The sequence below is a fragment of the Sylvia atricapilla genome, chromosome 12 (genome assembly GCF_009819655.1).
Source record: "Sylvia atricapilla isolate bSylAtr1 chromosome 12, bSylAtr1.pri, whole genome shotgun sequence".
Classification (NCBI taxonomy): Eukaryota; Metazoa; Chordata; class Aves; order Passeriformes; family Sylviidae; genus Sylvia; species Sylvia atricapilla.
Genome location: NC_089151.1, coordinates 18,959,248 through 18,981,241, shown reverse-complemented (window position 1 = coordinate 18,981,241; position 21,994 = coordinate 18,959,248). Strand labels below are relative to the sequence as shown.

The 21,994-nt window shown below is 39.8% G+C and overlaps 2 protein-coding genes across 2 annotated transcripts in view; one reads left to right on the top strand and one right to left on the bottom strand.

Annotated features, from left to right (window-relative positions):
• Nucleotides 1-104: 104 nt before the first annotated feature.
• FAAP24 (FA core complex associated protein 24) lies at nt 105-3,170 on the bottom strand. Its single transcript, XM_066327961.1, has 5 exons — nt 2,893-3,170; nt 2,462-2,613; nt 1,704-1,843; nt 1,172-1,324; nt 105-585 (listed from the first exon to the last, which is right to left on the bottom strand). The coding sequence occupies exons 2-5, from the start codon at nt 2,571-2,573 to the stop codon at nt 343-345; spliced, it is 648 nt and encodes a 215-aa protein (XP_066184058.1). The 5' UTR covers nt 2,574-2,613; nt 2,893-3,170; the 3' UTR covers nt 105-342.
• A 207-nt stretch (nt 3,171-3,377) lies between these two features.
• Nucleotides 3,378-21,994, top strand: part of CEP89 (centrosomal protein 89) — a 36,390-nt gene continuing 17,773 nt past the window's right edge. The window contains exons 1-15 of the mRNA XM_066327960.1: nt 3,378-3,496; nt 5,257-5,363; nt 6,548-6,700; nt 8,174-8,375; nt 9,652-9,757; nt 11,368-11,396; nt 12,565-12,619; nt 13,904-14,122; nt 14,498-14,640; nt 15,005-15,055; nt 16,144-16,227; nt 17,095-17,196; nt 19,734-19,845; nt 20,478-20,658; nt 21,647-21,814. Of these exons, the coding sequence (XP_066184057.1) occupies nt 3,458-3,496; nt 5,257-5,363; nt 6,548-6,700; nt 8,174-8,375; nt 9,652-9,757; nt 11,368-11,396; nt 12,565-12,619; nt 13,904-14,122; nt 14,498-14,640; nt 15,005-15,055; nt 16,144-16,227; nt 17,095-17,196; nt 19,734-19,845; nt 20,478-20,658; nt 21,647-21,814 (1,751 nt within the window). The 5' untranslated portion in view covers nt 3,378-3,457. The remainder of the gene's footprint in view (nt 3,497-5,256; nt 5,364-6,547; nt 6,701-8,173; nt 8,376-9,651; nt 9,758-11,367; nt 11,397-12,564; nt 12,620-13,903; nt 14,123-14,497; nt 14,641-15,004; nt 15,056-16,143; nt 16,228-17,094; nt 17,197-19,733; nt 19,846-20,477; nt 20,659-21,646; nt 21,815-21,994) is intronic.

The following is a 21,994-nucleotide window of genomic DNA, read 5'->3' as shown; positions in this document are numbered from 1 at the left end:
CTGAGAAGTTACTATGCACATACTCATATGGTTTTTTTTTTTTTTCTGGAAGACCAAAGTAAGCAAGCATATTGTTTTTCCATTTTTTAAATGAAAAAGACCGCTTTCTTGGGGGTTTTTTATTCCATATATATGCAAAATACTTTATAGACTTCTTTCCAAGGCAATCTGCACAGCTTAAGCTATATGAACAGAGCAGATGTAAAAAAAAAAACATCAGAGTCCAGTTGCTGCGAGCCATGATTAGAGAAATTAGCATCTGTGATTATTAAACCCAAAATTTTATAATTCAGAAGAAAAATCCCAAGTCTTCATTTTGCAAAATATCACGGCACACGCGCGTCAGGAGTGTAAAAAAGTATAAATCTGTTGTGCTACCGTTTGTCCAACGACTTGCTCAAGCTCGCAGACGGATGCGTTACAAAGGCGCTGGATGCTCCTGAAGTGCTGCAGCAGCAGCAGCGCTTTTGCCTTGCCGACGGCGGGGATGCGCTGCACGGCCCGGAGCACGGCGGGCTCTGCCGGCGGGCCGCGCTGCCGCCGCACGAACGGGTTGGAGCCGCGCTCCCGGCTCTGCTCCCGCACCTGCAGCCAGACACAGCCGTCAGCGACACCCAGCGCCTCCGCCGGAGCTCGGCCCCCGGGGTTTAAAGCGATTCCCCTCAAAACACAGCAACGCGATCCTTAGGGAGTTTAAAGCAAGCTCCCTCCTTAGGTGCGCTCCTCGGTTGGACAAAATCTTACTAGGAAACAAGCAATTTCTTAGTAGTAGCAACAAATGAAAGCAATTGTTTTTGTTGCCTTTTTTGATGCAGTCAGAGAAAGGGTAAAAAGAAACAACTTTAATACAGTTTCCCTAGCCTTAGAGAAAGCAAAATCTCAAGTTGATTTTGACAGTGATATTTGCCTAATGCTACCTAGTGGTACCTCAGTACAAGATTATATTTACAAAAATCCAGGATCATATTCTTCAGCCTTTTTTCTTTGTTCACAAATGACCCTTCTTTCCACTGAGCCATACCACCACATGACTGTTGCAGAAGATTTATTCTTTACATTCAAATGATGCTGTGTTCCCTTAAGATCCTATGTATTCCCTCTGAAATGATTACTGAGGAGATCTACCTGCTTTCCTATACATCCCATGTTCTAATGTAACACAGAAACTTACTAGTTGAATAATAAGCTGAGAAGCTTCTTCTTGATTTGCCACAGGAAGCAACACCATTCCAAGTTCCAGTACAGCAAGTTTTTGTACTCCTGAGTAGTACTGATCACTGATTTGGGTTTTCTCTACGATTACAATTCCCCTAAGACTGCTGGCCTGTATTGAAAGGAAAAAGATATTACAAAAATCCTTGATAATGACAATTATCAAGTTAATGCAATGGAACAGAGAGAAATTCTTTCAAGTATGAGCTGCCTAATAGCAAATCAGAGGAAGAATGTAAGTTGCAGCAACAGGACTGAGGTTTAATACAGCATTATCACACAGCTGCAGAATTTTTCAGTTTTCAGGTGTCAATTATCCCAGAAGGTCAGTTGCAATAGAATAATAATAAAAAAACCACCACCACCAAAAGCCACAACAAAAACAAACAAACACAAACAAACAAATAAAAAACCCCCACAGGAAGAATGTTTTCAGAAGCATGCAATAAACAAATATCAAGTGGAAACTCTTCTCTTTATATAGCACTTACATTTCTAAACCTAACCAATCTTCGTTTGAATTCATCCCCTGCAACCAAATCTGCTTCAGAAATAAGCAAAATGCAAGTTCTGTTTGAAAGATGAAAGTCCACCAGTCCCAAGCCATCTTCAAAGATGAGTCTAACTTTGCCTTAGGGTAAGATTGTTAAAAGAAAAAATACAGTAGTCAAAAATATACTAACAATTATTTCACAGCACAGCCTTCCTCAACTGTCAATAATTCTATTGACTTCATAATGAACTTTATAAAAAGCCTTTTTTCCCTTTCCCTTTTCTCTATTACAAGCAGTCCAAACTACTGTGTGATGTCTTTAATAATGCAAATTAATAGCAGTTCCAATCTACAGATTTAAAAGTACTAGAGCTGCTCAGTAAACTCTGGACTTGAACAAAAATATCACATGCTTTTCTGGAGGGATGATCATAATTTAGTTTGTTGTGCCAGCAAGATGGTAGCAGAGTAATCATGTAAATTCAAGGGAGTTCAGTGGAAATGCATATCCACAAAGGCCCACAATACAGATTCTGCTGCTTCCCTCCAGTGCTCTGCAACAATCAAAACTGAGCTGATCCCATAAATACATGACAAAGGAACGGGATCTTCCAGCCTGCTAATAGAGTCTGTACCACAAATATGGGACCAGGCAGGCACAGAGTAAAGCACATTCCAGCTGTTCTCAGAGTTACTGGGCAACAGGGGAGTGTTTTGTATGACCTGCCTTTCCTCTTGCAGATTGTTTGTGCTTACCTTGTAGCCTTTGGGCTACCTCTGACCCTCTCCACTTCTCATTCCCAATGACATGCCCGTAAGGGACAACTATAGATCCTGCTGTCACAGGAAGGTTTGCTTTTGTTGTCATCAGACCGCCTTTAAAATCCTCCTTCAGCAGCAGTTACATCCTAGAGAGAAATGTGGAAAAATAGCGACACATTTTGCAATCTTATAAATTTTAATCACAAACTCAGGATGCAATATTCTGGAAGAGACACTACCTCCCTCCTCAAGCTTCCTTACAATTAAGGTGAAATATCAAAATCTGCCAGCAACCCTGTGCACTTCAATACAGGCTGTTGGGTTGGGTTGCAAATTCAACTTTAAGTTTTACCATTCAATCTGAAAAACGCCTCAAATAAAACACACAGATAGCGGAAAAAAACCCCACATTGCGTTTTCCGTACCTTCATCCACCCTTGCCGGCAGAAAATCTTCCTTAATTGCAAAGCCAACTCCAGAGGCACCTCCATCCCTCAGCTGGTGGAAGTCTCCAGACCAATTATTAAAAGGCGCTTGCTGGCAGAGATTATTTTCATGTTCACCCGCTCTACGCGGTGCTCCGCCTTTAAGGGGAATGCGGAGCCGTGGAGGCTGAGGCACGATGTAAGGACAAGCAGCACCGGCACCACGGCACCGAACACACGTCCCGGAGCGGAGCCGCACGCTGAGGGCCGGGAGAGGCCGCAGGGGAGCCCGGGGAGCCGCCCGCACGCTGAGGGCCGGGAGAGGCCGCAGGGGAGCCCGGGGAGCCGCCCGCACGCTGAGGGCCAGCGGGGCCGGCAGCCGGGGCTCCGGGGCCGAGCGGGGGTTGCTACGGCGGGGCGCGGGCTGAGTAAGGCGGGCGCTGAGTGGCGCGGCGCGGCCCGCAGCCAATCCGCTGTGCCGTTGTTGGCAGGCGCGTCGCCAGGGCCGAGCGTCCGGCGCGGCGGGGAGGCGGCCGTGGGCCGTGGTCGGAGCCGTCCCGTCCCGATGGCGTTCCTGTTCAGGAGAGGCCGCAGGGGCCGCTTCGTGAGTATCGCTGCGGCCGGCGCGGCGCCGCGTTATCGTGAGCGGGGCCGGCAGCACGGCGGGGATCTGTGGGGCGAGGGGCGGTTTCCGCGGCAGGCTGGTGCCGGTGATCGCTGAGCGCTTGGAAAATCGGGGAGAAAAACGAAGCCCAGGCGAAGACGGGGGCCGGCGCGTTCCTCCGCTCAGTCCCGGCCTGCCCGGCGTGTTCGGAAGGCGGAGGTCGGGGGGCCTGGCCAGGCCGGCCGTACGGCCCCGCTCGCTCCCGGCGCCGCCCGACGACATCCCGCATCCCGGAGCGCCCTTCGGTGCTGCCAGAGGAACTGATAAAAGTTCTGATCGAAGGCTCCGAGAAGCCCGTAGGGTTGCCAGCAGTTGTGCGGGTGTTCTCTTCCTCTGAACTAATTGAATTTTTTATTTACTAGAATGAAAGTATTGATCTTCTGTTGTCATGCTTTTACCGCGGAATGACTTTGACTTCAGCTGTGTTCCCTGTTAGCCATAGTAGCGTCCTTCATAGTCGTACAGGCTGTAGTAAACGAAATGGTGCATGTCAGACATACATGCGGAGTTAGGGAGCAGTGCATTTGCAAGACTAAGTAAAGAGATAGTATTTTAATACCCCGTTTAATTATTTGATGTGCCTTTGTGTAAAACCAGAAATATTTCCCACTTTGCATCTTCTTCCTTCCGTTGGAGGAGTGAATTAAAAAATAATTGGGAGAAAAAAGAGATGAAAATAGCAGAAATAGCAGGAACTTAGCCTGTTTCACTCCATAAAAAAGTAACATCTTCCCAAAGGTGATGGAGTTTATTATGGCATAGTATTTTCTGATGCCTGGAGAGAGGACAAAAGGCAATGAGCACAAACTCAAACACAGACGGTTCAACTTAAACATAATAATAAAGTACTGTGAGGTTGTTCAGCGCTGGAGCAGGTTGGAGAGACACAAAACATGACTGCACAGGATACCAAGCAGCCCTCTCATGATTGACCCGGCTTTGAGCAGCAACTTGTACTGGACAATCTCCAGAGCTCCCTTCCAACCTCAGTCAGGATATGGTTTCCTTCACAGTACCTTTGTAGGAACTCTGGTCACAGTTTTTCTGAGCTGGTATTTAATACTATACCAGCTTTTTTTTTTTTTTTTTTTTTTTAATACTGTGCTTGCTAATGAAAAAGTATATTAGTGGGGTTTTTTTTGTTTGGGTTTTTTTTTTTGTTTTTTTTTGTTTTTTTTTTTTTTTAATTATGGTTGAACCTTCGACTGCAAGACTTAGTGGTAGGGGTTTTTTTTCCATCTCATACTGCTGTGATTGAGGATTGACAAATTCTAGAAGAAAAGGAGTAATATCGTTACTCTGAAGCAGCATTTGCATATTTTGAAAAAAGTTATTTTCTAGTCCAGTTTTGCTTGTATATATATGGGAAAAATATGAGTAAGTTAAAATTCTGGTTTTGCAAATTGCCATATAGTGGATAGAAGACACATTCATGGGTCTCATGTAAATTAGATTTCTAATCTTCAAGAGCAGCTTGAAGTTCATAAATGTTAAATTAACTTGCCAGCTTTACATGGTGTTCTGACTTTAAGGGGAATGAAATGCCATTTCGAGTCTTCTGTTTACATTAATTGCATGTAATTGTCCTTCCTTTTTTGTATTATTTTGCATTGTTAGTTTCTGTGCATATTCAGTTCTGTGGTTGTATTCATTGTGATCCTTAAAGTCATTGTCAACTAATTTTATTTTAAATCATTTAGAAACACATAGCTCATGGCCTGGTCCCTGCTGCTACCATAGCTCCTAAACCTGCAGCTCCCCGCACCCCTCCCCCTCGTAGTCCAAACCCTTCTCCAGAAAGGCCCAGGTATGTTTTGAATAATTTTTTTTTTTATTTTTTGTTGTTTTGTCAGGTATTGTAGCGTACTAGAAAAGCCTGATTAGAAGAATTGCATGTCATTACAATACTTACAAAGCTTTTCATAACAAGAATATATTTTTAAGGGGGGCAGTTTCCCACTCTTTTTTTCCCCACTCCTAAGCATAGTAAATATTCAGGACAGTAATGGTTATGAACATGTGACTTACCTGAGTCAAAAAAAGATGAATGGGCGACTTTAAGTTAGCCTAATCTTTTACTTGGCTGCTACAGTAGAGTGTAGGACTGCAGCAGCACTAGTGCTATGAGTCAGGAAATATTAGCTCATGAGAAAAATATAAATTAAACCTTGCTACCGTACCAGGGACTTAAAAAACTGGCGTGTAAAACCACGCTGGATTGGAAAAATGCAAATTATTTTTCTTTTAAGTCTGTAGTTTCTTACAGTTTTTATTCTGTGTTTTTTTTTTTTTTTTTGCATTTACTTCCATTCTGATTGTTTTCTGTGATCTTTCTCGTGTCTGTAACATTCCTACTTAATTCTAGTTCATTTCTTCTTCCTTTCTGGCCTCAAGTTCTTGGCTTTCATTTTACAGTTCTCAGCATTTCATTACTTTAATCTTAGTTACTAATTTTTTCCTTTTCATCATACCCGTCTCTGTACTCCACAGCATCACACAAATAGGCACTTTTGTTTGTTTGTCCTGGTTTGCAGTGTGCCAACATTTATTAACAACTTCAGAGTCATCAGTATAAGGTTTAGAATAGGGAATAATGGAGACAAAATAGCAGGACAGTGGAAGACCTTTCCAACACAACACCAGGTAGTATTGTTGTAGCTAAAGTGAATGCTAAATACTGTAAATTATTTATGTGAATTTTGGGAAAGTAGCTCAGTATATTCCATGATTTTCATGCATGTAATTTGGGAAAACCAATAGAAACTGTACCTTGCTCTTGGAGAGCTACATTAAAATAGCTTGCCCTATCTTGTGCTTTATTTTGGGATGTAATAGTTTATAATCAGTCCCGTAGCATTCAGTGGTATTTGTGCTTGTTAACTGTGAACATTTTGCTTTGATTAAGCAGTGAAGACATTTTGCAATGAAAAAAGATATAAAATGTGGAGCACAGAGAGAGCATCAGTATTGCTTTATTGTGTTTTCTTCCAGGTCTGCTCTGGCAGCAGCGATCCTTGCCACAGCACTGACAGGGCGCACTGTGGCTATCCCCCAGCCCCGGCAGCGATCGCTCTCTGAGGGCGATTCCACCTGCTCACAGCAAGAGTGTTCTCCATATGCAACAGTCACAGAGCTCAGAATAGGGTACTGTATGCTTTCTGCTTTGATATCTTCAGTTACAAATGGAATCTCTCAATCGTCAGTTTTACCAAAGAGACAGCACTCCTGGTGTTACAGCTACTTACTTTTGCTTAGCACATCATAAATTCAGTCTGAAGTGTCTAACAATCCTTATTCTATTTCTTGTAAAGTGGTGTCACACCTACCATCTTAAGAGAGGCAGATTTGGATTGTACAGTAGTCAAAAGTAAAGTCATGTACGTTGGACAGAAACATTTGATCAAATGATGATCAATTTTACAGAATGTAATGAACTGAGGAACCATGTGAATTACATGTAAGATATTTCCTTTGTGGTACAATGATTATTTCAAACTGTCTTTTTGGTAGAATTAGGAACCTTCTGTCTCTAATCTGGCATTTTAAGATAGAGAGGAAAAGGTAGTACCAGTGTTAATTGTTAGTGTGTTAGTTGTCTATTTTAGAGTATACACATAGACTACTGTCTTGGGGATGGTTAATTCTCCCATACCATCTGGGGGTTTTTGCTCAGTTTGTTTAGTTTGTACCCAGGGTGGCTGTAGGACTGTCACGATGAATGGGAGCCAGGCGGGGTTTCTGGAGGGGGTTTGGGGCGAGTGGCAGCCCTTCCCTATCTCTGACTGGGGATCCTACTCTTTCTGTGGGTCTTGCCTGCTTTTTTTTTTTTTTTTTTTTTCCCCCCCGCTTTTGCACCGTGTCTGAGCTTGCCGGCTCGGCTTCTTTTGCTGCTCCTCTGTGGAGAAGCCCAGAGCCAGTGCGTGCCTGCCAGGACCCGGGCACACCTCGCTTCTGCCCAGCCCAGACCGGGGAACAGGCAGCGGCAGTGAGAAATCCCGCGGGTCTGTGCCCAGGGTTAGGGAACAGGCAGCGGCAGTGAGAAATCCCGCGGGTCTCTGCCCAGAGCCAGGGAACAGGCAGCGGCAGTGAGAAATCCCGCGGGTCTCTGCCCAGAGCCAGGGAACAGGCAGCGGCAGTGAGAGATCCCGCGGGTCTCTGCCCAGAGCCAGGGAACAGGCAGCGGCAGTGAGAAATCCCGCGGGTCTCTGCCCAGGGTTAGGGAACAGGCAGCGGCAGTGAGAAATCCCGCGGGTCTCTGGCTCTGCCCTGTTCGGGAGCCGGGCTGCCCCTGCCCACCCTCTCCCCAGTGCTCCGGGGATTTTGCTGGTATCCATTTCTCTCCCTGGCAGAAGGGAGTTATTGAAGCCATTTCTCTTTAGAGGAAATGCTCATTCCAGGGCGTTTTCTCCTGAAATTTGTCTCAGAAGCCAGACAACTACATTCTTTGTGTGCCAGGCTTAGATGTCTGTCTGTCTCTTTGGACTTGTGTCTGTTGTAAGACTAATGGTTCTACTTTACTAATGTTGGGGTTTTTTTTTTTTTTTTTTTTTTTTTTTTTTTTTTTTTTTTTTTGAAGAGTAAGCAGTGCTGAAATAGGCATTAAATTGCTTTTTGCAGATCTAACTGGAAACTTGAAGGTTGTGAGACATCTCCTCTACAGTCCCTGGAAATATCAGGCAATTATGGTGAAGATGAGGACATGGATACATATCTTTCAGATGCTGATAAAGAGGCAGAGTCCAGCTGTCAGAGTAATGAGAAAAGGGAAGGAAGCTTTAACACCAATGCTATTTATTCTGTTCCCTGCAAAACTAAAAAGGTAAGATTTTTAAATGCATTAGTTCCTTTACCATGTTTTAATATATTAATGCATGTTTATATTTCAGATATTTTGTATTCTCTTCTTATTCTTCAGACATGTATTCAATATCTATTTCACATGCTAATTTTTGTGATTCATTTACTCTTACATGAGTTAGATAGGGTTTTGGTTGTCACCAAGTCTTTTTCTTTATTTATTAGAGCCACACTGGTATTATATATAATTATTAGGCATAATTTAGTCTTGCAAAATATCCAATAATTTATACTGGTACTTACATGGTACTTACATAGTAGATGATTTGTTATAAGCACTAGTAACTTTACTGTTAAATGGTAAAAGCTTAGTTAATGGTTCAGTATTGTGCTAATGAGCACAGACCTATATAAAAATGGGGAGATTCAGAATTGAACAAAATAAATTAACCTATTCTTGAAGACCAGGGAATTTTCGTGTGCTATAATTTTGGATTGTCTTAACCAGCAATGAACTTAGTACTCCTAAGGCACACTTAAAGTTAAATCAAAAGTGATACAAAATTTAACAAACAGGAAGAAGTACTGAGTAGGTAAAAGGCAATGAAAGTTTTCTTAAAAAATGTCTCTTCAAAAAAACCCCCAGCACTAGTCAAGTAGAACCACGAGTCGTAGAATATACACCACAAATCCCAAAATGTGAAAGAACCAGAAAAACACCCCAAGGTGAAGATTCAGTTGCTAAGTTGGTAAGAGAAGGGAAGGGGAAGGAAAAGAAAAAGGAGTGAGTAGAAGATGTGCGACACTGGTGTGTGATCAATGGGAAAACCAGCAAGGATAATGTTAAAAATGTGTCATCAATCCCTCACAGCTGTGATATAGTAGATAAATGGTTGATGATCAAGGTTACATATGCCATAGCAAACAAGCAAACAGAATAATTTCATGGACTCTTGTAACCAAATAAGGTGACAGAGAGTACTTGCCCTGTGAACTATTCGCTCCATACTTGCTAACCTCCCGTTGATCATTGTAAGGTTTAGATTTTATTTACATAGAGCTCTAAGCAACACCACAAAAACAAAAAAACCAAAACATCAAAAAAACCCCAAGAAAACAACAAGGAGAAGAAGCAAATCTTATAATTTATTGTTGTATTATCTAATAAAATATTAGTGAACAATTCTGAATGGGACTGGGACATTAATATACTAAATGTGTCATACAGACATCAAGATACATGGACTATTTTAACAGTGATATCATGATTTAGAGAGGTTTGTCTTATTTTCACATAGGAAGAGTGTCCACCATCTCCTATTCCTAATGCTGACAAGGAGGAGGTTTCTTCCCATGAAACTGAGTGTCAGGTGGTGGTGGATAAATCAAGTGTACAAATAGAAGGTAAGTAAACTTACTTTAAGTCAAAATACCATGCCCTTTAATACCATTGGGGAAAACTTAATAAAACAAATGTAATACTATATTGTAATATATTTTTTTAAAAGGGCAGTTGAAGAAATGCTACCAAGTACTTCACAATTTCTAATAGCTACAGAAAATTAAAAACCTGCATAAAGAGGATAGTAGTCTTGTTTATACCTTCTACAAAAGTTGTATCACAACTTTGTATCATCATGACTTTGCTGTCAGGATGTTTCTTCAGAATAGAGAAATAAACATGATCATCAGTCTCAGGCTGTCAACCTAAGCACTGAATTGTTAAGCTTCATAATTATTTTTTTTTTCAATAAGTAATTTTGTTTGATTAGGAGCATTTGGGTTGTTACTGGATTATAACAACAGAGCAAGACCAATCTACTGGAATAGCAGTTTTCTTGCATAATTATCTTGTCTGTTATTTTAAAATTAGCAAAAGGTAAATAAGAATTAGTTTCAGAGCTGGAAAATGCAGTTTTTACAGAGGATGGTTGTAGCAATGATGAATGGAGAATCACAAACTCCCTTTAGCAGTTGCAAAGGAAAATCATTTATTGCAAAAATAACCCAGGCTTTTTTTTTTTCTGTATTCAGACACTGAACTCTTACCTGTTTACATTCTCATGAAAGAAAACAAACATGCACTGGCTGCCTGCACTGCAGGTGTTGCTGTTCACAGGTTCCTTTACCCAAACACCTTTTTGAACACTCAGTGTCCATGTGTACCCTTGTCTGTGCAGAATCCCAAACACGAGGTGATCACACACTGGTTATAGAACTTATTTTCTGGTTATGAAACTTTTTTTTTTGCTATCCTGTTAACTGAAGCTTTCCCAGAGTGCTTTCTGGTGAGCAGAAGTGACAGAAGTGGGCAGTAGTGAGCAGAAGGCCTGTAAGGCCCTTATTCTATAAGAATTTTTTTATCTCCCACAGATGGTACAACTCTGTAGCTACTGGATAGGAAAGAGGAAGCAAAACTGAGTCAATTCTGAAAAAAATGTGGCTTTCCAAATTTTATTCCTGTTGGATCCCAGCATTTTTTCAGTTTTATTTCAGTGGACTAATTTGAAAAACTTTATAGAGAACAATATTCAGAGAGAATGGTTGCTTTGATAAAACCATTTGGGAAGTGAAGGCATTAAACTGGAAAAATATAGTATATATGTACTGTTTCTAATCCCTCTTCTCCATAGTAAGTACTGCAGGTCTTGAAAGCTGTCAGAATTCCACTTGTTTGGTTCAGAGATGCAATAGGATTCGAGTTCAGTAAAATTAATGAAAATATTTAATTTGTTCTTTGGTCAAATTCTAAACTTATAACAGAAGCTAACAGTACAGCTTCATTTCTTCCACACTTGCACCTATCCAGTGTGAGGTAAAGTGAGGTCTCACATCAGTGTCCTGATACACCATGAAAGAGTTAATGGAAAGTTAGTGATCTATCTGTGGTCAGGAAAGGACTTTCTTACATTTATTTGCATGTATAATATGTGTGCATACATGAACCCTTATACCTCATGGACTTAAAATCATTTTTGTTCTGATTGACTGAAAGATCTGTTTTTCTTTAACAGAAGGCCAAAACCTGGACTTGAATTTAAAGGTAAGACTTACCTAAAGGTTGATTTATGATGTGTTTTGGAAAACAGGGTGTCATAAAAAGCTGATAAGTTTGCAGTCACTTCAAATAAAACTAATTTATTGCCACCAGGGACTCTTTTTCTTTTGGAGTACAAGAATGGCTAATCATTCCTTTAGAAAAAAGGCAATTATATTGATAAATTTGCCATAAAGAAGTTATTGGATTTTTTTTAATTGTTATTCCTCATGTGAAAGAAAGAAACTGAGAATAAGAGACAACATACCATAGCAAGAGATAGCTCATACTGTTAATTTTCAAATTCTGAGCCTGACTTTACTGCATTTATCTCTAGTTTTCTATTTGAGCTGATCTGACTACTTTCATAAGCTTGAAAAGGAATACCCAAAAATTCAGTTTCTCAGATCCATTTGTTAGAAGATCGTTTATGAAAACGATCAGTTCTTCCATTATCATAACTTTTTTTACAAGTTCTTAACCACATAACTTTTTCTTTGAAATTGTTCATGAGTTTTTATCTCATGTAGTCATTAGTGTCACTTACTATCATCAATGTGTTAATTTACATGACAGCATATCCTTACAAAACTTCACTGCTGTTTCATAAACACAGGGAGGAAGTCACTATATCACCTTCACCTCAAGTAAATACATTAGCAAACAGGACTCTGTAATTCTTTCCTGGTGAAAGAACCTTCTGAAAATGTACAAATACTTCTGGTTTTTTTCCAGCAAAGCAAGAAACAAAGTTCTTCAACTTTGAAAAACATTTTACATTTTAATTAATTTGCTGATACCCAGTTAGGGACTGACATAATTGAGTAGTCTAAAGTCTTACTCTATACAAACTAACAAATGGGGAGAATATTCTTCCTGTGTGTTAATGTGACTTTTATGTCAGCCATAAAAAAAAAAAAAATTGTTCTGAGAACTGTGTATTTCTGATTACTAAAGACAATAGTGAGTTTCAGGTGTCCACAAGTGACTGATGGCTGTGGTAATTAACAAATGATGTCTAGATGAGTAGATGATAAGTTGTGTATCATCAGCAGTGAATCCAGCCTTCAATTTTGTTGATATAAAAGAAACTCCTTCAAAAGTTTTATTTCTTAAGTTCTCCAGCAACGATGCTGTTAAAGCAGATTTTCTCATTTTTTTATTTCTCTGCTAGGAGGAAAAATTAACAGCTGAAAATCGGATACATGACAAACCTCCACCATCCCCAGGTACTTTGGATTCTTCTATGACTTCTCTACACATTTTCACTTTAAAATGTATGTGTGTATGAAAACACATTTGCCTGCTTATATTCTCTAAGCTTAGTTTGTGTGTGTGTGTGTGTGAAAGTATTTTTCCTGTACAGGGGATGAGAAAGTGCTCTGGGATATATATAAAAACTGTTGTTTCAGGCTTTTTAGGTTAGGTGATTTGGACTTGTTTTTATTTTCCAATCAGAGTGACTTTGGAGGTCTAAAGTAAATAAAACACTGCAAAATGATATAATGGAACTAGTCATCTCAGACCTCTCCAATACATTCAGTTCAATCCACACTAGAAGATGTCACCATTATTGAGTATCCTGTCACAATTAAATTGTGAACATAGAGCCATGAGATACATGGTCCACCAGCAGCTGATCTATGTGTTTCTGGATCCAGCTGGCACCTTCAGGCACAGCACTTCTGAGCTCTGTATGTCTCATGATGGGATATGTGCCTGTTATGAGTTCATGGGGTTTTGTGGGTGCCTTTCCACAGGAATTTAACATTGGCCAGAACTGCCTGAGATGTCACTAAACACATGAAGCTGTCACACATCATCAGTACAAGAGAGACCTCTATATTGAGTTATATATATATATATCCTATTCTAAGGAACTGTCCTGTACTGAGTTTTATTGATGTCTGTATGCTATTAGATTGTGCTGGTAAGGTTAAAATCTCTGCCTTCATTTCAGCTATTTACTCTATATAGATGGGAAGGAAAATTTGGCAGTGATATCCATTATTACTGAGGCAACAATATATCCACAGTTTTCCACAGATTAACTAAAAGTTCACTTTTGTAAGAATGGTTCAGTGAGAAGGAATGTAAAGCTTTCATTGTTATGGGTGATTGAAATTTGTATGGGCCAAGAATACTGATTAGTCCATGCAGGGCACAAATACTTTGTTTATTGCAGTGGACATTTCAGTTTTACCTCTCCAGTCACTGATGTCTGGGAGAGAGAGATCTGCTAATGAAATCTTTTCCATTAAAAGAAGGCATGTTTTTAGTGTCTGAGAGAAAAGATGGGACCTTGCAGCCACTCCACAGCTCTCTTTCCAAATCCTTTTTTTTGTTTTGTTTTGTGCTTTCTGGTCTTATCTTTTGGGAGCCATGAGCTGATTTAGATCTTATAAAGCCTCACTCATATATATAGTTAAAAATAGAAAAAATGGATTATAGTTTGCTGAAACTCCTATTCCAGTGTGGATACCATTTCAGTACCTTGTTCTGTGGCATTACAGATGTGTCTGTTCGGGCAAGGCAAGTATGGGAAAACATAAGCAAAGAAAAGTTCAGAGAACTAAAACAAGAAAACTGGTCTCTGAACAAAGCATACCAAGCTGTGGTCCAACAATTTGAGGGAACAAAACAGCTCATAGAAGAACAGCAATTGAAGCTGAAGAAACTAGAGAAAGAAAACAGAAGACTTAAAGAAGCTGTAGAAAACTCACACAGAGAAGGTGGGAGAAGCATAAAAGCTGTTCTGTAGTTATCTTGTTTCACTTTTTCTCATTTCTTTACAACCTTTTCCTCTGGCAGTAGGTTTCCAGGCATTGATTTAGTAAGTATGCATGCAGAAGTATTTTCCAAGCAGTATTTTCTACATTTGTAGAAATTTTGTCAAGTAATAAGTACATGATAAAAAAAAAAATTACTTGTTTGAAATATAATGGATTATTTGCTAGTAGTTTTTAATGGGATTTCCCCATAACAGTATTTTGAGAGAAGTTATTGGTTGTTATTCTAGCTTATTTATTTTTTTTATAACAACTAACAAATTGTGAACATTTCTTGAATTTTAATAGAACTTTCTTGTTGGATATTTGTTTTGATAGAGGAGGCAGCAGAATTACTTTCTCTCAGACAACAAGCACAAGAACTGGTAGATGAAAATGATGCTTTGAAAACGATGGTCCATCGTTTAAATGTAGAATTAAGTCGCTATCAAACTAAATTCAGGTCATTGTCCCAGGAAGAGGTGAGAATCATGGTTATCAAGGCAGTTTCAACTGAAATGTCCCATTGTCTGTTATTTAATCTTTGAGGTTTTATGACTGTTTTCTCCAAATTTGCCATAAAGTCTACAGATTACACAGGCTTATTTCTGAAATTTAAAATAATTCAAAATAAGCATATCATTAAGTCTAATATTAAGAATTCAGTATTATTTTTGTATCAATAAGATACTGAACTTTCAGTTTTATTGGATGTGTGTTACATATGTAACACATGTAATAAAACCATAAGCTTGTTTGGGGTGATATTTGTGACGGCAGTGGACAGTTGCTGGTGCTTCAAAAAGCAGAAAGTAATGTCAGTATCTTTTAAAATATCTGCTCTAGAATCTAAAGCTGAAAAGCTTACCCATGAAAGGACCACAACCACCATGGCTGGTAAGGCAAATAATATTTTCACTTAATTGTTCTTTCCTCTCTAAGTAGTAGAATTTCTTTACTGGAATCAAAGTATTCACATATTTCTCTGCTGAACTATCACATATTAACATGATACTATAAACATTTCTTTGGTTGCAGAGCAAAATATGTATGGCAGAGCTTTGTAATGAATGTGTGCAGTCTCAGCTGAATGTACAGTAACCTACAAACTGCACAGAGTCACCAACTTTAAACATTGAAAAGTGTTATTATGCTGAGAATCATAAATGCCATCTTCACTTAGAATTAGTTGTCTGCCATATGGTTTGCTTCAAGGTCTATCAAGGTCTAGTGCTTAATTGTGAATCTTAATTGTTAATCTTTTGCTGTTACTTTTTTTAGGATTGTACTAAAAGAAAACAGAATATTTCTGATTGTAGGAATAGTTATGAATCTGGTGGTAGCCTATAAATTTTCTGACAAGGGGAAGTCAAATAGTCTGTTAAAGGGAATGCATTTGTAATATGTAAAACAATTTCTCCTTGAAATACTAATTAGATCTTATATTCATCTCATATCAGATCTCTCCTTCCTAACTGTTACTGAGAGCTATGCAGAATGGGAAAGTTCTTGTGCTCTGTCTTTTTAACCAAAATAGCCAATAATCACATACATATGTATTTAGTCCTAAAGATGCAGCTTTGACAGTGTAAAAATTCCTTTCCCACTTATTAATGAATCTGGATATAATTTTTTTTTTAGCAGTAGTATTCACTATAGTGTTCCAATCTTGTTTTGTGTTCATTTGCATCCATATTCTGCTGTGTTACATACAGTGATAAGTTAAAGCTGCCTTTTAGAAGAAAGATGCAATTAAAGCATGTGGACTTTTCCTTTCCAAAGCTTGCTCCTAACTCAGCACTAGGAAGTGTTTCTGCAGCATTGTGCTGCATGGCTGTGTAAGTTCTGCACTTTAGTCTACAAGTCATATATGAAACTCCTCTAACAACTTTTGAAATTAATAATCTATAGCTGAAGTAAAAAATACAGATGAAATTATGGCTGGTAATTAATTTACATGCATTTACATTTCATTTTCTTTTAAGTTGGATATGAAGTATTTGTCACCTCTTCTGTTGGCATATGAAGATAGAATAAGAGAAAAGGAAGACTTTATTCTTGAACATCAGGCAAGTTTCCATTTAGAAAAAAAATCCACTAAGGCAGAATTGAATTACTGGATTTTTTTAAAGGGATTTGCCAGTGCTGTTGTCTGCCTAAAATTTAAAGTGACTTTGTTTTACTTTTCCATGCATAGTTATTGTGCTGTCTTATCCTACTTGGCTTGCTTGTTTTTGTCAGCCTGTTCACATTTAGGAGCCTGCACTACACTGAGATCCATAAGATGTGCTCTAAAAACAGCAAACCATAAACCAGTCAGTGACAGAAATAATTTATGACTGTCATTCCTAATGGGAACTCAGTGCTCTGTGTAGCTGCTCTGAAAGCCCCTTGTGGTTTTTGTGGGAGAAGAACACTTGTAGGTCTTAAAGAATGGGTACTCTTTTTTGCTTTTTAGAAGTATTTTTTTGTCACTGAATCTTTAAAAAATAGCTATTTGCTTCAGATTACAACGTTTCTAGGTTTTAAAAATAAAAGTATTTCCTTCAAAAAATTAGGCCATAAGCAAGGAAAAGAGCAAGGATTTTTTTATTACTGTAAATTCACTGTGTTATCATATTCAAATCTATGGAAAATGGATAGTATCATCCAGTAAATTCCATACTTCAGCTTTTTAAACCTATCTTCTAAGGGTCTACAACTTGAAAAAATTTGGCACAAAATCAGTATTATTTTTAATCAAATATTTCTAGATTAATGAAACCATTTAGATATCAAATATGCACACCTGAATTAGAGATGAGTGAGTCCTGAGATAATACTCTGACAAGAACTAGAAGGCACCTTAGCATGTGTGTTTATAAAAATTTTTCTTCATATAAAACTTAAAGCAAAATAATTGTAAAGAGTTTTATGTTACATCCTTTGTCTTCCAGGAGGATATGAAGAATTTTAAAGCACGAGTTGAAGAGTTGGTGAAGGAGAATGAAGATCTGCATGAGCAATTAAATAACTTCATTGCGCCGACAGAATGGCAAGTTGTATTACTAGAAATGAATTTAAAAGTTAAAAATTACTTTGCTTATTTCATGCAAACTTTTCAAATTACAGATCTTAAGGAAAAGCTTTTTGTTCTCTTTGTTTTTCTGAGGAATTAATTTTGTCATGATTGTCATGTTGAAACAATGCTGATTTGCAATGCCTGGAATAATTTTGGAGTAAAGATAATATGAATGTAGAGTTTTGCACTGGAAGCCTATGTAATTCAGTCACCGATATTGCAGATTACATACTTTTACAGTGTGCCAATGACCTCAGTTTTACACTAATATAAAACAGCATTGGAATATGGCATTAGAAGAATTTGATGTTCTTGCGAAGTGAGACAATGCAAACATAATGAAGTTAAGTAGTTGTTGGAGGTTAGGATTCTTTTCTTTCTCTCCGGGAATTTTCTCCCATTTGTTGCTTAAGATGATACTTAGGAGACAAAAGGTGTGGCTGGGAGGAAGAGGAGGGGGAAGGATGCAGCTGGCTCCTCTCAGCTGGGAAGTGCAGGGATCCCAGGAGATGTCGGCTCGGGGCTTCGGGGGCCGGGCTCGGCCCCTCGCTCGGCTTCGGGATCAGAGCGGACAGGGCTGGGTTCGCTGCCACGGCAGAGTTTTCATCCTGCACTGATTATAGTTAACTGTGGGTGAGCTTCTGCTCGCAAGAGCATCTGTTGAATTGGGACCTTTTCCAACACCCGACCTCACTGGGAAGAGGACCCCGACCCCCAATCCCTTCCCAGAGGGAGCATCTCCCGGCTGCGTGCGGCAGCCCGTCTGCCGCTGCCTCAGGTTTTTCCCTACATTTTAACATAACACCCCGCAGCTTCTGGCAGGGCTCCGGAGTCTTTGCTACACCTCGTGCCCGCCTCCGCTGTTGCAGCCGCCGCTCCGCGGTTCCCGCTGCGGCCATTCGGCCGCCCTCACGGGCCGCGGGGCCGCCCGCCCCTGGGGACTTGCCCAGGAAACCCCTTTCCGTCCCTGCCGCCACAGCGCCCCCTGCAGGCGCGGGCAGCCACGGCCCCGGCGGGAGCCACAGCGCCCCCTGCAGGCGCGGGCAGCCATGCCCCCGGCGGCAGCCACAGCGCCCCCTGCAGGCGCGGGCAGCCATGGCCCCGGCCTGGAGCCACAGCGCCCCCTGCAGGCGCGGGCAGCCATGGCCCCGGCCTGGAGCCACAGCGCCCCCTGCAGGCGCGGGCAGCCACGGCCCCGGCCTGGAGCCACAGCGCCCCCTGCAGGCGCGGGCAGCCATGGCCCCCGGCGGGAGCCACAGCGCCCCCTGCAGGCGCGGGCAGCCATGGCCCCGGCGGCAGCCACAGCGCCCCTGGCGGCTGTGCCCGGAACTGCAGCGCAGGGACGGCCGGGCTGGGCTCCCGCGTTTGTCTGTGGTTGCTGCCGTTGTTTGTTGGCCTTAATATACGTATATACATATAAATATTCTAGTAAAGAACTGATTTTCCTTTTCCCATATCTTTGCTTGAAAGCCCAGTGATGTCAAAGTTATAATAATTCAAAGGGAAGGGAGTAATATTTTCCATTCCGTGGGAGGTTCCAAACTTCCTTGGAAGACACCTGTCCCTGAAACCAGGACAGTAGTAAAAAATACCTGAGACTTATGAAAAATTTACCTAAGTGAGATTGATTGGTAACTGAGATAGAGAAGATTCATGGGTTGGTAACTGAGATGGAGAAGAGTACTGGTTCATTGCAAGATGACTGTGAGCTTTTTAGGGCAACAGCTATAAAGAGAAAAAAAGGTAATGGGATGTGTTAGAATAGTCCCCCCCCAGTGCACGCTGGGCAAAAACAACACAGTTACATGGAAATAGCCAGAGAGTACATATATTTAAGTACAGAGAATCAAAGCTGAAAGGGTTTGTGGTATAGCCAAGGAAATGGAGAGCCTCTTTTATTTGGGGCTTAGGCAAATTGACCTTTCTCATTTATAGAACAAAGGCTGAAAAAGGACAGTGTTGCTCTCTGTATGTACAGCAGGAACAGGAGACATGGCATATACAAAACATTCTTATGCTGCGATTATGGTACTCGGGATAGTGTGGCTGGAACAACAGCTGGGTATTCATTCACCACAAACAAACTTAGAGTGGAAAATGGAAGATAATTCCTAACCTGAGTAACAGGTTTTGAAACAGCATCCACTATGAGTGAACATAAAATTTCTTCCTGCACCCATGACACAGGCAGTGGTTGTGTGCAGGGCCTCAGATGACACAGGAGGAGGACAACTTTGGAAGAGACAGCATGCATCATGATCTTGAGTTTTTCAGCAGAGTGACCCAGTGGCATAGACCTACTTTCAGTGAGGCAGAAATACAGGTGTTAGCATCTGTATAGATTTGGTTGCCTCAGGTCCTGATATTGCTTTCAATAAGGATTTTTAATCTCTTTTTTAAAGAGGTTCAAATATGATTTTGTAAGTTTATGCTGTTGAAAGTCAATTGTGTTAGTTCTTTGGACGTAACATTTGAGTTGTATTTGATTTACAATCTGGTTATTGTTGCAGGCAGCTGCTGCAAACTCAGGCCAAGCTGGTCTTGGAAGAAAATGGATTGTTGATGGAGCAACTCAAAATTCAAGAAGCTAAAGCAAAAGATAGCCACAGACAGCATGTTCAGGAAGGTAAAAGTGCTTGAGTTGCTAGTCATCCGAACTACACTGAAGATGTACTGCAGGTTTTGTTTTTTGTAGGGTTTTTTGTTTGTTTTCTATTGTCATTTTTTGTTTTGGCAAGCTTGGCGGAGTTTTGGTTTTGTTTGGGTGGGGATTTTTTGCAACTTTATATATCCCTAAAAAATTGTCCTTGAATGTAGGTAACATTAATAGGAGATCAAGCTCTGGATGTCAACTGATACTTTTAAAAAAAAAGTTGTTATCACCTAGTGACCCTACAAAAAATATTCAATTTTGACTTACTTCTGAAAAAGCTTTAAATTTTGTTAAACAGCAATACAGTCATTTGCTTAATTGAAGTGCACTTTAAACTGAATCAGAATTTTTCAGAGTAAAATGGCATTTACTTATGAGCTTATAGCCTTGAAGAGAGGTACTCCTGACGTTTTTTGCACTTTTCCAAAACAAGTTTCTTGAGACAGCAAAAAAATCAAGTTCAAACTGTTAAAACACAAACATGTAAATCCTCTGTTACATAAACAACTAGGAATTAATGTATTATTGGTTTTGTTGAAGTTTCAGTAATTGGTAGAATTAGTTCTCCTATACACAGTTGACTTTTTTTTTCCTCCTTCCAAAAGCTTCAAAGTTGACCAAGCAAATATTAGTCTTAGAAGATAAGAAACAGAGTCAAGAGGAAGAAATAGCGAAGTACCAGAAGCAGCTAGAAGCTTTGTGTTCCAAATATGAAGAGCTGAAAGCCAAAAAGAATAGCAGAATACCAGCAGAGGAGCACTTGGCTTTGGTGAATGATTTAAAAAGGTATGAGTTTATAATGGTGCACAGAGAAACATTGGTGCAAAGTGTGCACGTGGCCAGAGCTGTGCATGTTGTGCTCTGTAGGTGGGAGGCCGGTGGAAACTTATGCTGGTTATCCAGGAAAGTAACTACCAAGGCACAGAGAAAGGGAAAGAAGTATTTTAAAAAGACTGTCTTGGCTTTTAGAGACATTTAAAATTACAAAAGAAATCTCAGTTCTAGAGACATTGGTAGAAATGTTTTTACCATAGAGTACCTACTGCTAATTGTACCATTTTAAATAGTAGAAGAGCAATATGCCAGCAATATAATATATAATTATATATATACATAATTATATATGTATGTGTGTGTGTATATATATATAATACAGTATATATAGCAAAAATACCATTTTTGTCAATTCTACTTGCTTCTATTAATACTGTATATAAAACATTCTCATTCTTGTGTTCCCATCTTTGGAACATGTCTAAACAATCCTGAAATTCTGGACTAGAAGTTCTAAATTTCTTCAGTTGTTACAATATGGAAATGACACGAAACAGCAGCACAACTCAAAAGTGCTGCTGTGCAGCACACTCTGCAGAGTAATGTTTCTGTGTAAAGACATTCCATAAATTTGTATGCTTCGAAGCCTTTGGCCAGTGCAGGTTACTGTTGCATGGTACAGTCACCTCCTGAGAAGTCCTCAGACCCTGTATTTTGGTGCTGATAGTATTTTCTTAGAAAAAAAAGAAGCATGAAGGGATTACATCTTGACTGCATATTTTTGTAATTTAAATAAAGTGCACTCAGAGGGAATCAGGTGAATATTTTAGTCATTATTTTGATATGAAATTATAATACCTCTCTGATGTCACCAGTGAATGCTGAGCATTCTCAGTTGTATCTTGCTTTGTAACTTCAACATGGGGGTCTTCCTGTAACTTAGCATTTTAGTGAAGTAGATCTATACATGATACCTGTTCTACACCATTGTTTTTTGCAGCCGTTTACAAGAGGAGCAGGAGAAAAAGCACTGTGAGGTGGAAGCTGTAATGGGAAAGATGACATCACTGCAAACTGAAAACAAGAAACTGCTCTTAGAGAAAAATAACTTCATGGCTGACAAAAAGATCCTGGAAACTGAGATGCAAATGACTCAAAAGACAAACAGGTCCTATCACAGTCTCATTTTCTTATACAGAAATACTTTTATTTTTAAAAACAACTGAAAAATCGGCAAAAGTATTGTCTAACTTCCATAATGTGTTTTTTCTACCTAGTGCAAAAAACACGTTTCCTAAATGTATCTTTGTCAGGTCTAGAAGCCTGATTGTCACGTTTTGCTAAACTT